This window comes from Curcuma longa, chromosome 17 (genome assembly GCF_044706935.1).
Source record: "Curcuma longa cultivar G26 ecotype Majalengka, Jawa Barat chromosome 17, ITB_CL_G26_1.1, whole genome shotgun sequence".
Lineage (NCBI taxonomy): Eukaryota > Viridiplantae > Streptophyta > Magnoliopsida > Zingiberales > Zingiberaceae > Curcuma > Curcuma longa.
In genome coordinates, this window is record NC_133877.1 from 10,375,753 (window position 1) to 10,392,096 (window position 16,344).

General features: G+C 36.3%; 2 protein-coding genes across 2 annotated transcripts; one reads left to right on the forward strand and one right to left on the reverse strand.

Annotated features, from left to right (window-relative positions):
- Nucleotides 1-1,216: 1,216 nt before the first annotated feature.
- Nucleotides 1,217-8,125, forward strand: LOC141848711 (homeobox-leucine zipper protein ROC7-like). The gene is made up of 12 exons (XM_074736755.1): nt 1,217-1,378; nt 2,720-2,777; nt 5,146-5,309; nt 5,396-5,513; nt 5,639-5,827; nt 5,908-6,321; nt 6,400-6,504; nt 6,576-6,936; nt 7,008-7,273; nt 7,362-7,460; nt 7,533-7,876; nt 7,955-8,125. Exons 3-11 carry the CDS (start codon nt 5,161-5,163, stop codon nt 7,869-7,871), a joined length of 2,040 nt encoding a protein of 679 aa, XP_074592856.1. The 5' UTR covers nt 1,217-1,378; nt 2,720-2,777; nt 5,146-5,160; the 3' UTR covers nt 7,872-7,876; nt 7,955-8,125.
- Nucleotides 8,126-12,096: 3,971 nt separating this feature from the next.
- LOC141848277 (putative beta-1,3-galactosyltransferase 2) lies at nt 12,097-15,310 on the reverse strand. The gene is made up of 11 exons (XM_074736328.1): nt 14,871-15,310; nt 14,382-14,478; nt 14,128-14,192; nt 13,831-14,042; nt 13,675-13,738; nt 13,506-13,578; nt 13,309-13,429; nt 13,007-13,094; nt 12,799-12,924; nt 12,599-12,708; nt 12,097-12,525 (listed from the first exon to the last, which is right to left on the reverse strand). Exons 1-11 carry the CDS (start codon nt 15,005-15,007, stop codon nt 12,377-12,379), a joined length of 1,242 nt encoding a protein of 413 aa, XP_074592429.1. The 5' UTR covers nt 15,008-15,310; the 3' UTR covers nt 12,097-12,376.
- Nucleotides 15,311-16,344: the final 1,034 nt, after the last annotated feature.

The following is a 16,344-nucleotide window of genomic DNA, read 5'->3' on the forward strand; positions in this document are numbered from 1 at the left end:
ATAATTCATTGCAATGGGAGAGAGGCCTTGATGTTACCATGGCTTCTAACAAGTTGGGCAGTATTGTAATTTGGAATACCTTTCCAAAATAAGGGAGTTTAAAGCATAAGTTAGGACACCTTTCCTATAAAGGGGTTTAAATCATACTGGCTTCTTGAGCATGGATAGAAATTTAAGCACAAAATGGTTATAAATTAAGAAAGATGATAGAGTTTCTTGCTTTTATCTACTATTATGTTTGAAATAGGTATTATGTGATACGCAAGAGTTGTAATTTAGTTTACTTTCTGATAATCACTCTTAAGATGGCAATACTCTCGGAATTGGTACTATGAATCTGCAGTCAAACAGTTTTTTTTAGTGCATACAAGCGGCATCAATCTGACCACTGCATTGCACATTTACATTATGTGGACAAATAAGCCAATGATATTAAACTTTAAATGGAACACCTGTGCTGAATGGTACACTCCATATGCCTATAGTAGCCAAGGAAAGAAGCATTGGCCTAAGACTTGAGGTTTGTTAGAAAGCACAAATTGCAAATGATTCCTAGTAATGAAGTTTCAAAGATCCTGTTATTTCATATAGTTCAAGGTAGATCACTATGTCTTCGTGATTCCTTTATAATTCGTTATAGACAGAGAAGATAAAAGGCAAAAATTGGAGCTTACACAGCTCAGGATGCCAAAACCCCAGGCCCAACATGATCAAAAGAATCCTCTGTCCTGTGTTGTGCGAGGCACAGGTTGTGTCCTGGGCGACTCCTGTTGGGTGGGGTTTTAAGTTTAAAAATATAAACAAAAACTGAAATCTCACTGATCATAAAAAATATTTATATCAATCCATTTTAACTAAAACAAACTGTGAACTCTCAAACTACACAAAGTTCAGTTATGTATAAAGTACTTGTTGCAGTGTGGTAAAGGGGCTAAAATCACCCACGTGTAGAATGCCAAAAAGGTAGTTTACACGTACAACAATTAACAACTACTTTATCTTTATTTTCTCTAAATTGATTTTGGTATTTCCAAAAAGCAGATGAGATGACGATTAGGGAGTTGCGCTCTTCATACTAACATAAGTTTTCTTTTGTTTGATTGCGTTGTTTCTTTTCTTTAAATCTTGTCTCTGTCTTCTTTATAAATCTTATTGGGTTTGAAACAAACACATTATTTCGTTGTCTAACGTGTTCATCTTATGTCCTGCAGGATTGCAGGTTCTTCTATCTTATGGTTTCAGTAACGTGATGAGATCTTCCATTTGTCAAGAAGATTATTTTTAAGTCAATAGTTGAAATGAAATGAGCATGTTCTGTACGATCAATCGCTAACTATCGAACTTGTTTTGACCATACAACTCATCAAATTTTTCACTAGTGAGTATGCTCTATACAAGATTGTTTCTTTTTGTTTTTTCTCCTAAACAATGTCCATGTGAGTTCTTGTATTATGAGTTTTATTAGGATTCAGATAACTCATAAATTAAACAAGATTTCCATTGTCAAACATGTGAGTTTATGATTAATTTATGATGCCAATGTTTTGCCTTTCATAGATGATTATAGTTTGGATTGTATAATTATTGCATTGCATCACTGTCTAATGATGTTGAACCAAGGATCTTGAAAATTTAGATACTAAACTGTTGATATGATTAACAAAGAGAAACGAGTGGCTTAGTGAAGAAAAAGTACAGAAATATCATAATTAAGAGTTCTTGACAAGTGTTTTAACTTTGACAAAGTTACTGTTGATGATCTTACTGAAACTCATACTACAATGGCTCCAAAGTTAAACAATCAAAACTCACATTGTCATACTGAAAGCCCACATACTGTATATGAAGTTGGTCCAAATTTATCAGGAAATAGCTTATATGGTATTTATGTTTCAATATCTTGAATTGTATCTTGCATTTATTGTTTCCTAGAGTTTGCTAATATCAGTGTTTGAATTAGGGAGGACATCAATCCCAAACCAAGGCAACATAGGGCTACTAAACTCATCAAATGATGAATCAGTCCCAAGACCCTCTACTGAAATTAATTCACAAGAGTGCATAAGATGAAAATCGCAAAGATGAATATGTTATGGTAGATATGTAGATATACGAGGTTGGATAGAAAAGAAGTGAGAACGTTAGAGAGAGTTGAGGTTGCGTCTATTAAGGAAAAACTTTGAGAGATGCATTTAAGATGTCATGGACATATACTTAGATGATCAATAAATGCTTCAGTTAGGTGATCTAAGATTATGACAAATACACATATTAAATAAGGAAAAAGAAAATCAAAGAAGACTTGATTAGTAACAATAAAAGACAAAATAAAATTTATTTAAATATAGTTGATGACATAATTCATATAATTGATCTCATCTGATAGGATAAGACTTGGTCGTCTATAACGTAAAGAGGTAGGAACAAAGTGTGCAACATAGTCAAATAATTAAGAATGGACCACCAAGCTACAGGTACCACTGCAGTTTGCTTCAATATCTTCCATTATGTCATTACTGCTGTAAAGTTATTGCAGGGCAAAATATTAACTCCGGAGTAAGATCCAAATTTTTACATAAATACTGGTTCTGAAGTATTTTTTTCCTTTTTGATAAAATAGGAAAACTATGTCATTACTGCTGTTAAGTTGGTTGCTTCCCTACTTTCTCATCTTCGACATTTATTTATTTTTTTATTGCTGGTTCCATTTCTGCTTCAGCATTCAAGAGAATCTAAGTGGAACAAAGTCATCACTGCATTGAGTGTCACATTATACAGTAAGTACATCTTCCTTTGGCAGCCCTTGAAGTTGAAAACTGATTCTGCTTATACTTATCAATCTTCCTGAATTTATTAATTTCTTGAAAGCTAAATTACTATTAAATATATTGAAGTATTTAAATTCTAACAGCATTTTTTTCAGTCATCACTGTTTACTGCACATGGAGGGGTCTTTGAGTTCAGACCTCATTGAATACGTATTCAATGCTAGACTCTAACAACTTTGTTTCCCTTTCATTCCCTAAATAAAGAAATATAAATATAAATATATATTTATTTATCATAGAATGAATGATAAACAAATATTTTACAGTATTATTTTTTTTTGTAGATTCTGATAAGTTGCTCATATCCCAAACAATAAATTCATGTACGCTTGGCAGATGGGAACAGATTGAGGATTTCGTCTCTTTCTTCCAAATAATAATAATAACAACAGAAAAAAAATATTTTCATATTCCTCTTCTTTTAAAAGCCACCTTCCAACCGAATAAACGTTCAAGGTTTGAGTTGTTCTTGTATTTATTGTTACAATTCCATGTGGTTAAATAATATTCAAAATATGTCTTTTACTACATGATTTACTCAAAAATTATCGATTTACTAAAATTCTTTTATTAACTCTCATGTTTTTTATCATCGATATTTTAATGTGTAAGGATCTAGAAATACATGTGATCTTTCTTTTTTTACCCTTTTCTTTTACTACTATAGATAAGATTTTACTTCGCAACTTGCGACTTTATAGTGAAGATAAGTTTAGAGTTTAGTAACAACATTGATTCAATGTATACAGGAGAATGTGAAGTTAAGTTTAGAGTTTAGAGTTAAGTTATTCCACACTAACTTGTATTTTGAAAATGTGCCATCGGATTCTATATTAGAATTTGATTAAAAAACACTTGATATTCATTCGAAACTACAACCATGAGCAAGTAAAACTTGTCTGCTAATTAACTTTACTTTCCTTTCCTTTTCGTTTGACTGGGTTGACAAATTCAAATAAAACCACACAAAGCAAGCTTTCCTTTACTTCCTTTCCTCCTCTCAAGTAGAGCTTCACCAGCCCAACAATAAATGCAATTCCACCCTCTCTTTACCCTCGCAATAACTCCTCTCTTCCCATTCTTCCACCCTCCTCTCTTCCTGTCTTCTCCCTTCTTCCCCTAAATACAATTAAGAGTCGAATAGAAGAAGAAGAAGAAGAAAAAGAACAAGGTGAGAAAAAAGAAGAGGTGGAGGAGATTTAAGCTTATATGCGGCTCACTCACTTGCTCAAGCTTCTATTAATGCATGCACGCATTCATACTTCTTCCTCCATTAATGGTGATAAAAACAGCTTGTCATCTTCTCCAATCATGAGCTCTACTTGAACGAAACACTTCCTCAACTTTGGCATTTCCTCAGGTGAGCTTCTTTTAATCCATGCTAAGTATAAAGATATATTAGGCATACTACTATCGATCTACTTTTGTCCTTCTTGCATAGGCCATAGCATATACCATCTGTGAGTCGACTTTGCGTAAGCTCTTGTCTCACTCATCGCATTCGAAAAGATATATATATGTTCTTCGAGTGCATTGCACTTGCCTTGCCAAAGTTTTTGAGTGAATATATTTTGTATCGAGTAGCCCTTGCTACTTGCTAAGTTTGGGGAACCCATTTTGGCTATAAAAACAGGGATGATGGAGGTGGTTAGTCATGTGCATGCAGTCCATTAGGGTTCATAGGGCGAGCTGTGGCCTTGAACTTTGTTAGTCATAATGTTTTTTTTTTTTGAAAAAAACAAACATCATCTTTAGGAATAGATCTGTTTGTGACGTAACTCAAGTATAGTAAATTTCATATTTGTTTAACTATTTCAGTCTTTGTCTTTTTTAGCTTTGAGAAAGATTTTCAATAGTTGTTGATTTTTCTTGTAGATCAGAAATAAATGATGTTGCTACTTTTGTCCATCAAGAACTTTTCTCGATTTGGTGGTCTTGTCGGACCATAATGAGCTTTTGCTTTCTAATTGCCCTAGTTCAATTGATCAATCGTCTTCTGTATACAGATAGCTCTGATTCGATCAGTCATCGGTGCTCGTTTCGTTGTTTGGATTGATTTTATATAGAGAAACAGAGACCACCCATGTTCCTCTTACTATGTGTTTACTCGGAATTTATATGCTTTTATACTAATAGTTCCCCCCTTGCCAACTACACTCCTAATTTGTTATAATTTTCATAGGTAAAAAATCATCATTCTCTTACTTGCATTAATTTGTTGAAGTTTATAATCTTTTTCCTTGTCATTCACATTCCTTTTTGTTTAATTTTCTGTTCTCATCTTGAATTTTCTCTTTTGTTTGTTTTTCATTTATAGTCGCAATTTATCAACATGACTGAGGAACATGAGCAAGAACAACAACAAAATGGAATACTTGACGATCCGCTAGCCTTATCCAATGTTGAGCAAGGTGTTCAGAACCATGGAAAAAGAAAGATCAACTATCGACATACTACAGAGCAAATCCAACGACTTGAGGGGTAAGATTCTTTTTGTTTTTCTTCCAATGTATATATCAATTCAATAGAAAAGATGATCATGATATATCAATGCTCCTTTATTTTAGGGTCTTGGAAGAATTCCCTCATCTAGACGACAAACAAAGGAAGGAGTTAGGGGAAGAACTCGGATTAGACCCAATGCAAGTGAAGCTTTGGTTTCACAACAAGAGGACACAAATGATGGTGAGAAGATAGTGCTCATCGCATTGTTATCGTACTTGATTACTATGTCACAATTGCATCAAGAGGTGGCTCGGCCCAATCAAATCATCATGTGTTATTTGATCCATATCTAAATTTTCTTGTAGAACCAACTCGAGCGAGAGGAAAACCAAAGGTTGAAGGAGGAGAATGATGTTCTCCGATCGGACAACTTGAAGTTGAAGGAAGCACTCAACAGTGCTTGTTGTCCCAACTGTGGCGGCCCGCCCTCACTTGGTGAGATCTCTATCGACGAGCAACAACTACTAGCTGAAAACAGTCGTCTACGCAAACAGGTATCGTAATATAAGAATGAATGAAATCTCTTGTATTAAAAATGTACATCGAATGTTTAACTGTTTTCCATTTACGATAGATCGAAAGGGTCACTGCAATGGTCGCAAAGCGAACAGGGGTTCAGCTGATTCCGTTCCAAGAACTAAACCCACCTGCAGCTGGAGCTGGAGTTGGAGTTGGAGTCCATCCTAGACCTGGTTCGACTTCAAACAAAAAGAATGGACCCGAGTTTGGGAAGCCGGCTGCGGCCGCGGCTGTGGCCGCTTTGGCTGAGCTAGCCATGGCGGAGCTTCTCGCACTGGCTCAGCTCGGCGAACCGATGTGGGTTCGAGGCCCCGATGGGCTCACTGAAGAGTTAAACCAGGTCGAGTATGCCCGAGCTTTCGCAAATGGGCTCGGACCCAAGAAAGTGAACCTGGCCACAGAGGCCACCCGGGCTACCGCAATCGTGGCCATGCCTGCTGAGGCACTGGTCGACATGCTCATGGACGTGGTAAGCAAAAAATTGACGGCGGAATGTATAAATGCACTACCGCAAGGTCTAATCTTTGAGGGCTTCGATGGCGTGCAGGAGAAATGGATCGCGTTCTTCTCCGGCATCGTCACCGGAGCAGCGACAGTGGAGGTGTACGCCACCGGAGCAGCAGCAGGAAGCCACGATGGCGCTCTGCAACTGGTAAAGCTTTGCCCTTTAGTGTTTACCTTCGCCAGCCGCCATTAACGATTTGAAAGCTTTGCGCTCCTCAGATGACGGCCGAGCTGCAGGTTCCGAGCCCCCTTGTTCCGGTGAGGGAGGGCTTGTTCCTGAGGCACTGCAAGCAGGCGGAAGGAGCGCGCTGGGCCGTAGTTGACGTTTCCTTCGAAGTGCGGCACGACCCCATGACCAAGTTCCGCCGAAGGCCCTCTGGATGCATCATCCAGGAAACGTCCGACGGTCGCTCGAAGGTCGTATGGGTCGAGCATGTCGAAGCGGACCATGGAGATGTCCATGCGCTGTACAAGGCCATCGTCAACTCCGGCCTTGCCTTCGGAGCAAAAAGATGGTTGGCGAGAATGGAAAGGCAGTGCGAGCGATTCTCGAGCCTCACCAATTCCACTGCTCATATCGGTACTGATGCTCCTCCTCTTCCTCCTCCTCCTCGCAAACTAAAACTCCACTGCTGATTGATTGTTCCTTAGGGAACGTCGAGATGACCCAGAACATTCTAAATCTATCAGAAAGGATGGTGATGAGCTTCTGCAGCGGTGTGAGTGGCTCTCTGATCAACCAGTGGGCTCAAGTTACTGGTGCTGCAACAAACGAGGTGAGGATCAGGAGCAGGAAGAACAATGGAGATTCAGGGAGACCTGCTGGCACTGTGCTCAGTGCAAGCACTTCAATCTGGCTGCCAATCTCTCCAAAGAGAGTTTTCGATTTCCTCCGCAGTGTGCCATCGCGTAGCCAGGTGGTTTCTGATCACCTGATCAATTGGATGCATCTTTTCTTTCTGTAGCCATGAACTCACACTTCTTGGCTTTGTTTCTATGAGGCAGTGGGACATTTTGCTGCATGGAGCCATGGTCTACGAAGCAGCAGCAGCCATTTTGAAGAGCCAGGAAGAAGACAACTGTGTCTCCATTTTGGCTGTTGGAGTGAGTCTATTTCCATTTTTGTTTTGCTTCAATATTTCTGCTGTGATCAGTAACTGTTGGTGCCAAATTTAGCTTCCTGACGAGGGGAACACGACGATGATACTACAAGAGACCTGCAGTGACTCAACTTGCAGATACATTATCTACTCTCCTGTTGAGGCTGCCATGGTCAATGCAGTGCTTGGTGGTGAGGACCCCCACTCTGTTGCACTTCTGCCTTCAGGATTTGCCATACTCCCTGATGATATCTCTGGACGTGGGGGTTCTCTTCTCACTGTGGCGCTTCAGATATTTATCGACTCGTCTCTTGGTTCCAAGATCCCATCTGGAACCAAAGACGTAGTGAACAGTCTTCTGTCCTGTACCTGTGACAGAATAAGAGCCATCATGTCATTCAGTAACGTTCAGTAACGCAGGTAATGGCCATTATCTTCGAGTTCGACATCAATGGCTTTCCTCATCCCTTCACGTTGGTTTGTGAGCAACTTTTGCAGGAGCAGCTGGAGCTCCTGCGAGTAGGAATTCAAGAATGCCTCTCTACTTTCCGACTCGTTTGTGAACAATGCTTGTGCATCAGCATCCTATTTGCTTGGTTTATGCTCTTCATTTGATGTTCTTGGTCTTTGCATGTTTGCTATATGATACAATGGTGCTTTATATTTCCATGGAACATCTAATCCTTAGTCAAATGAATTACAGTCTCGGCTAAGATCAGGAACTAAATTTTATATTGTTCAATTTTAAATTTGATAAGATACCCGAATTAAATTAAGTCAAATTTGAAATGAATCATCATGTTGAAACAATTGATCAAGTTTGAAATTTTTATATTTATAAGTTTGTTTGGTTAGTTAATAAGTTTGATTGTTTATTTTGAAGTTTTTATTTATTAATTAATAAATGTAATAAAAATTTTATTAATGAATACATGACTAATCGTGGACGTATCAAACCTTTTGTACCACTAGTATATGCATGGAACAGGAGGAAAAAAAAAATGATTGAAATGGTTTAATTCAATAATTTATTTTGTTAAAAAAAAAAAAGGAAAACTGATGGTGATTAAATGTGGAAGCCTTATAAGCAATTGAAAAGTAATAGACATCCATACTCAATGAGCGTACAATTTGCAAACACTAAATTGACTGAATTTATTGTGATAAATGCTTAAAGAATCGATTATTTTTCAATATGTTTCAGTACTTATTGATTTTAAGAAAATAGGATTCATTTCAAACAAAATTGATTCAATTTTATTTAACTTGTGACTCTGTTTTTATATATATAATAATATATGTTATATACCTTATTTATGTTGAGATACAATTAAAATTTAATATTGAAAATATATAAAAAAATCATAGGTTTATAAAATAGAATATATCTTTATTGGTATGAGACCTTTTGGAGTTGAATCCAAAAATAAAATTATGAGGCTTAAGTCCAAAGTTGACAATATCATACCATTATGAAGATATTATGATTTCATCAGTACTAACATGTGGTATCAGAGTCATGGTCTATGTAGAGCCATGTGAGGACCCTCAAGAAAAAACAAGGAGGTAGTGGAGACCCGGACCACGTGGAGAATGGTAGGGGCTTTTAGTAGGAGAGTTCGGATCTAGACCATGGCAAGAATGGTAGAGGGACTCTCAGTAGGGGGAGTTTGGACATGAACCACAAGGATAATAGTAGGGGGCTCTCAGTAGGGGAAGTTCGGATCCGGACCACGAGAATAATGGTAGGGGCTCCCAAGAGGATTGTTGGAATACAATCAAAGTCCCACATTGAAAATGCATGGAAAAGATCATGAGTTTATAAGATGAAGACCTTTTGAGTTGAGTCCAAAAATAAAATCATAAAGGCTTAGGTCCAAAGTGGACAATATCATACCATTATAAAAATATTTTGATTCCATTGTACTAATAATTTCTTCCCATATTTAGTTTTTTCTTTCAAAATGCATCCCCATAATTTTATTGTTGTCATTTTATCTTCTCCTCACACTTTAAATATTATCAAAATCCTCTTGGAATTGAATTTTACTTAACTTTTGTGAATATATTTTTTACTCTCTCTCTATTATTGACAGAAATGTGCAATTGACTAAGGTGTAACATGGAAAAAAAATTAATTTAAAGGAGCACTTTGCATATTGTTAAGTAGAGATTTAAAATAAAATTGACATTTTACCAAATGGTTTACTTATCTTTTAAAATTATCTAAATCGTGCATCATCCCGGACTTGTTTTTCAATAGGTCATTAAGTCATTACTAAGTACTTAATTAGAAATGATGCTAATCAACTAGAAGTGACTATAATTGATTGGCATCATTTCTAATCAATTAGTTGCAATCCAACATATTTAGTCAAAAGTTTTTGATAATCATAAAAATTTTGAATTTTTTTTTCATTTAGCACCTTTACATTTTTAGGATTCTTCAAAATTTGCTCATGTTGTTTTTTTTTTTCAAATTATTAATATTTTTTTACTAGAAGTGTTTGAGGACTTTGAAGACTTTAAATTAATGTCGAATGAGCATTCTTACCTTTGTATCACTTGTTAGAGTTGATGAAGGAGTTGAAGAGGTTATGTCTTTTAGGGTGATTGTGTCGATGAAGAAGTCGTAAGAGGCTGTGTCATCTGGAATCAGAGTGACTGAAAGGAGTCGAGCAAGTTGTGTCTTCTAGAATCGGAGTGGTTGAAAGGAGTCGAAGAGGTTGTGCCCTTTGGAAATGGGGTGGCCAAGTCGATGAAGGAGTTGGGGAGGTTGTCATCTAAAATCGAGGTTGGCCCGAGTAGTTGAAGAAGTTGAGAAGGTTGTTGTTCAAATCTAACAGTTGTGTCATCAGGAATCGATAGTGGCCTCGTTGACGAATGAAGGAGCCAAAGTTTCTCGAATCAAGATAATGAGATCAAGATTGACTCTTTAACTTCCATTGATTCTTGACTTTTGACCTGCACCTAAGTTTAACTATTTGAGTTGGCTCTGCCACATATGATGTCTTCTCCTTCTTCAGCCTAATTACCAAAGAACTCAATAATCAAAAGAATTAATAATTTTAATAATATTTTTTATTTTAATTAAAAGTATTTATTTTTTTTAATTTTTATAGTTAAAAAAATTATTTTAAAATATTAAAAAAGATATTTCATTTTATTTTTCATTAATTTTTTATTTTTTATATAATTTAACTAAAAATTAATATAATAATTAATCTAGTCTGAGATCAAAGGATAGAATGATTCAACTAAATAATCATAGTCAAGTACTTTTGACAAGCTAGATACTTGGTTAAGTCAACTCTTCAAGTTGGGTTTTCTTCAAATCAGACTTCAATTAGGTTGACTTTCTTTAGATCGGGCTTCAGTCAGGTTAGCTTTCAAAATGTCGAGTACTATAGAGATCTTTTGAACAGAGGTCTAAAAATACTCAAGGAAGACGTTAGATGAGGGGCTAAGGTGAACCCTGACAAAACCTCTCTGATATTCAAGTTAGACATTGAGGAAAAGATAGAGAAAATGAAAGGTAAAAATAAATAGTAAAGAGAATAGAAAACAATTGAATTGTTTGATTAAATATTGCAATTAGTTACCTTTAAATAGGAAAGGATAACCTTACTACTGAAAAGACATTCCTCTTCTCTTTTGATTGAGAATATATACTTCTTCCCTCTTAACCAAGAGACACATTTCTTGATGGATAGTGCTTTAATAACTATCATATCAAACCAGAGTTTTAAACTATGACAGATCAAATTCAGATGAGACTCGGATGAATTTGACTTGAGATCTTCTAGTAGAGGCCAACTCAACCCGAGCTTGATTTGATAGGACATGAACTCATCTGACTGGATCTAAATTCAGTTTGACCGGACCTGAGCTCGTCTTGACTTGACTTCCAATTCATCTTGACTTTTGACTTGATCATATTACATGGTTGCTATCGCCACATCAATAATATTAACTAATTTTAATTATATATATATATATATATATATATATATATATATATATATATATATATATATATAGATTATGCCAGAGTTTTAGTTAATATTTATTTATAATAATATTAAATAAAAATAAAAATATTCCTGAGATAAATAAAGAATAAAATACTATTTTTATTTTTTTTCAACGCAAAGGCTTTTGAAAACAAAAGGTGGCCTTTTATTTTTCACGAATTGATGATTGCACATTAATCCTGATCGGCGTGTGGCTATGAGGAGGGGATTAGATTTAGTGCAATTATTGAGGTTGGTTGGTTGGTTGGACAAAGTAGAGAAGCCCATTCGTTGGATTTGAATCCACGTGTCGAAAATTTGATAGCGAAAGAAGATACACAAATAGTCTCGCTACCTTTTCCAACAAAGCGACTTCTAATTATGTTCAACAACATATTTTCTACGTTTTATTTTCTTAAATTATTTTACATTTTAAATCAGAGATTTTATATAAGACAACCAAATGATATCAGCTACCTTTGTCTTGCATACTTAATTGTTGTAGAGAAAAACTAAATCTACAAGGAGAAACAATGATCACTTAATTATTCATTTAATTGATTTTATGTATATTGAATGAATATAAATAAATTTTTATCAAATCAAATATCAAACTTTTTCAGAGTGTTTAATTCATTTACTGCCTTAATAATCACTTATTAAACATGAAGCCATTGTTTTACAGGAGTTACATTATTGTGGGGGGAGAGCTATCACTCCTTTCTGTATCTCTATATACCCCTTCTTCCTTAATGCTTTGGGTATTTTTTTCTTTAGGAAATCTAAAGAGTTCTTCCCTCACTGACAAAGAAAAATTATGGTGAATTTAGTGTACAGACAAACATAGCAAATTTTGAATGAACACAACATATTGTGTGGCTAAAGGAAGGTGAATAGGGTGAATCTTTCAGAAGTCTGTGTTCCACAGAGTCTTCTCTCCTTCGCCACATCGCCGGTGAACGTCTTTGATCCTTTCGGCCGAGTTGCAAATGCCACTGCAGGTCCAGTCAAATGAGGCAACACAGATATTGCCTGCCTGAGCTTTCCATTCACAGTCTGCAAGAATAAGTTGGACTAACTAAATTCACTTGATGTTACACATTTCAGTGCCTGCACAATGTTAACTTACCGGGTGGAGTGCCGCAACATAGTTTCCGATCATCGATGTGTTCGACATCTAGCCCAATGAACCATGACCCGAGTGAAACATCCTCATTTGCATACTTGTGAAGCACATGCCTTATGTTACAGGAATTAGATCAGTACAGGAATCTGAGGTTCAAAATGTTTTATGGCACAGTAGCAAAGTAAGTGTAGCATTTAGCTTACTGATTCATGGATATGTAAGCAGCCAAGTCCTTTGAAATGGCATATAGCTGACCGGTTGCGTGCCGGAAATACTTATTTCCATCGTCGCCAAACTTCCAATACTCAGGTTCATGATATCTCACCCCCCTTCAATAGCAACAACCAATAGTGGGATCAATAGTTCATCATACTGCCTTGACTGCAAATACAATGTTGAAAACAAGCTTACTTTTGAGCTAGCACTGGACCTGATTTCATGCATCCAATATACACCCGAGGCTTCGACCGATGTTTAGCTAGAGTGGCTCCAAGTGTTGCTGCAATATACAGATCAAAATATTGCCAAAATAAAGAAATTAGAGAATCCATGTTTCTTGATCAAACTGTTATTCATGTTTCAGACAGTATCAAGATTTTCAACAACCTATACAGATAGATATTCATCTACTTTCTCCATGATCATGTCAATGTGTGAAAACATGCAAGTTCATTTTGAATGACTTTCGATCGTAACATTTAGATGATACTTACCGATATTTACATGGACATCATCATCTACTTTGATGTAGAAATCTGCATCCCACATGGAGACAGCAGTTGCAAAATATATTTTTGTTTTGGCTGACAACTCGAGATAGCCTTCGACATGATCCTGAACATAGAAGCAGCTTCATGAGATTCACAGTTGCTTGTGTTTTCGTAAGTAAATGCGGGAGAAAAAAACTAACCAGCCTCATGAAGTCACCATGCTTTCTATGTTCAGCTTCAATTGCCTTGTCCAAAATTCCACCCGATGTAGCACTAGAGCAACAACTCAGATAAATTGAACATTTCAGATGACAATTCTCCACATACTTTTCTTTGTTAAACAAACTTTGAGCTGAGGATGATACTCACCTGTGACCGATCACAAAGCGAACGATAATTCCTTTCTCTTCCTCCAGCCTCTTTCTTTTCTCACCTACAATACTTTTCAGAGATGAATTTGATGACCAGATGCAAGAAATTTGCCACTGAACAAGTAGCAAAACAAATGTAGGCAAGATAATGAACCTTGAGGCATCCAAGTCGCGCGAACTGAATCCCTTCGCCTGCGACTGCTAAATGCAGTGTTGATTCCTATAACCATGAGATACCTCCTCCTTCCAGCTGATTCAGTTGCCTTGAGAGTCTCCGACACCGGAGCACCATTAAGTATTGATTCCTGAGCAGCTCTGGCAGCTGACAACTCCATTTCTAAGTCCGATATCGTTTTATCCAGAGTCCTGCAACAAAATTTATAAACCTACTGAGCAAATCATCACTGATTGGTCTTCATATTTCAACTTTTCATCAGAACAGATTCCTTACTGGATTACTCGCTGAGTATCTTCAACATTGTTGAGGATGTTCTTATGCTGTTGCTTTATGTCAATCTGAAATGAGTGAAAAGAAAAAAGAAAAAGAAGAGGTAATGCCAAGAACCATTGCAAGATTGATTCAGAATATGAAATAAAATAGGTGGAAAATCTTGAAAGTCAGATTTATCTGAAACACACGAAAAACTCCTCAAGACTTAAATTTGGAAGGAAATTTATAGCATTTGGATGGCTTGACACACTTACTGTTCTCGAATCGCAGTCGCCGGAAACGAGATTGAGCTTATTGTCGTCTGATTCTGATGTTGTCCTGATGATGTCCTTGGCTTCAGGCATAGACCAACTGTCACCATAGTAAAATGTAAAGTGTGTTGGCACGAGAATGATATTGATCAGAAATTTATCTCAGAGAGTAGCTGAGAGAAGAAGAGATCGAAAGCATCATGAGTGAGTTTTCAATTGATTCATGAAAGTTGAGATAAGAATTGCGAAATTCAGGCTTTGTGATGATAAAGAGAGAGCAGTTGATACATACATGCACAGAATTCAAGATTCAGAATTCAGAAATGAAAAGTTAATTTTTGTTGTTGTTGTTGTTGCTGCTGCTCGAATCCAGATGAAAATCTCTTTATTAAGGAAAGAATTGACAGAAATTTAACAAGCGATGAGCTCAAATTAAAAGAAAGAGAGAGAGAAAGAGAGAGAAAGAGAGAGAGAGAGAGAGGAAATCCGCACCTGTTGATGAAGAGAAGACCTGCACAGAAGCTTCCAAGGCAAAGCAAAAAGGTCCACTTTTTCGGCAACATTCCCTTCGCCGACACCTCGCCAGCGCCGGCAACAGCACCGACACTGCTTCCTCTCTTGAAATTCATCGCCGCCGTCCCCGTTTTATCGCGCCGCCAAGGAGCCCCTCCAACCCCCACTCCCCATTTCAATTCCCCGATAAAAATCCTACCTTTTCCTCACCGCACAACCGAACAGAAGGATCGCAAAGCAGCATCCGGAAGCAAAAATCCAACAGCGGAGAGACTCGAATTCGGTACTCGAAGGCCTGGGAGATTGAGAGGAAAGATAAAAATTGGATCTTGGAGGTCGAAAGTCTTCGGCCTTGGTCCTTGGACTCTTTCGCTCCACTGCTAGTCTGTTTCTCTGCTTGGGGTGGACTATGGAGGAAGGAAAGGAGACCCACCAACCAGAGAAGGGGAGGGACAAGGGCCTTGTAACAACAAAACTTTACCAAATTTTCTATAATTTTATTGGTTTTTTTGCCAATGGCAATGCAACGCAGCAACAACAACTTGGTAATAATTGGCATAAACATTACAGCGCCGTCTAAAGAAAGGAAGAACGAAGAGATCGAGAATGAACAAGACAGGGTGGAGATGGCTCAATTAGGAAGAAGGGTGGGGGAGACAGTGTTTTCTATGATTGTTTCATTTCACATTTTGCAAATTGGGAGATAAAGTAAGATTAAAGTGTTGATAATGTGTTAAACAACAACAACAACAATAAATTTTATCTCACACGATAAGGATTGATTATATAAATACCTAAGAATATTTCTTCCAAATGGAGAACGCATTCAAAGGATGCTGGACATCTATTTTATTATATTCATTAAATTTTCCCTAATTGAATCCATTAAATGAGATTTATCATTTTATCTCACACGATAATGATTGATTATATAAATCCTTCTATTATTAAATTTCATCCCTGTTCATTTATATTTAAATAAATTTTATTTTATTTTGTTAATATTAATTAATTTTTCTTTACTTTTTTAAATTTAATATACATACTTTTAAATCACTTACTTAATTAGAATATTTTATTAATTATTTAAAACACATCTAGTTAGTTTTTCTCAATAAGTATAATCATAATTATTTTTTTCAACCCCAACTATACTTATTTTTCATCCGTTGTTTAATGTCTAAAACTTCTAGAAAAATTAATTTGAGAAAGATATTGAAGAAAGCAGAGTTCATCCTCTTTCATATTTTTATTTTTCATCCTCTAATGATAGATTGTTAATTAAGTGAAAGTAGAGTTTGAATTCTTGGAGAGCAATGGTTTGAGAAATAAAATTCCTTCCATTTGAAAAGATAGTTCGTAATGTACTCTTTTCAAATCGCTTTAAAATCGATATTGAAGGAGGAAATTCGGGATGAACATTTCACTTTTTTTGCCACATATTTATTTAGGT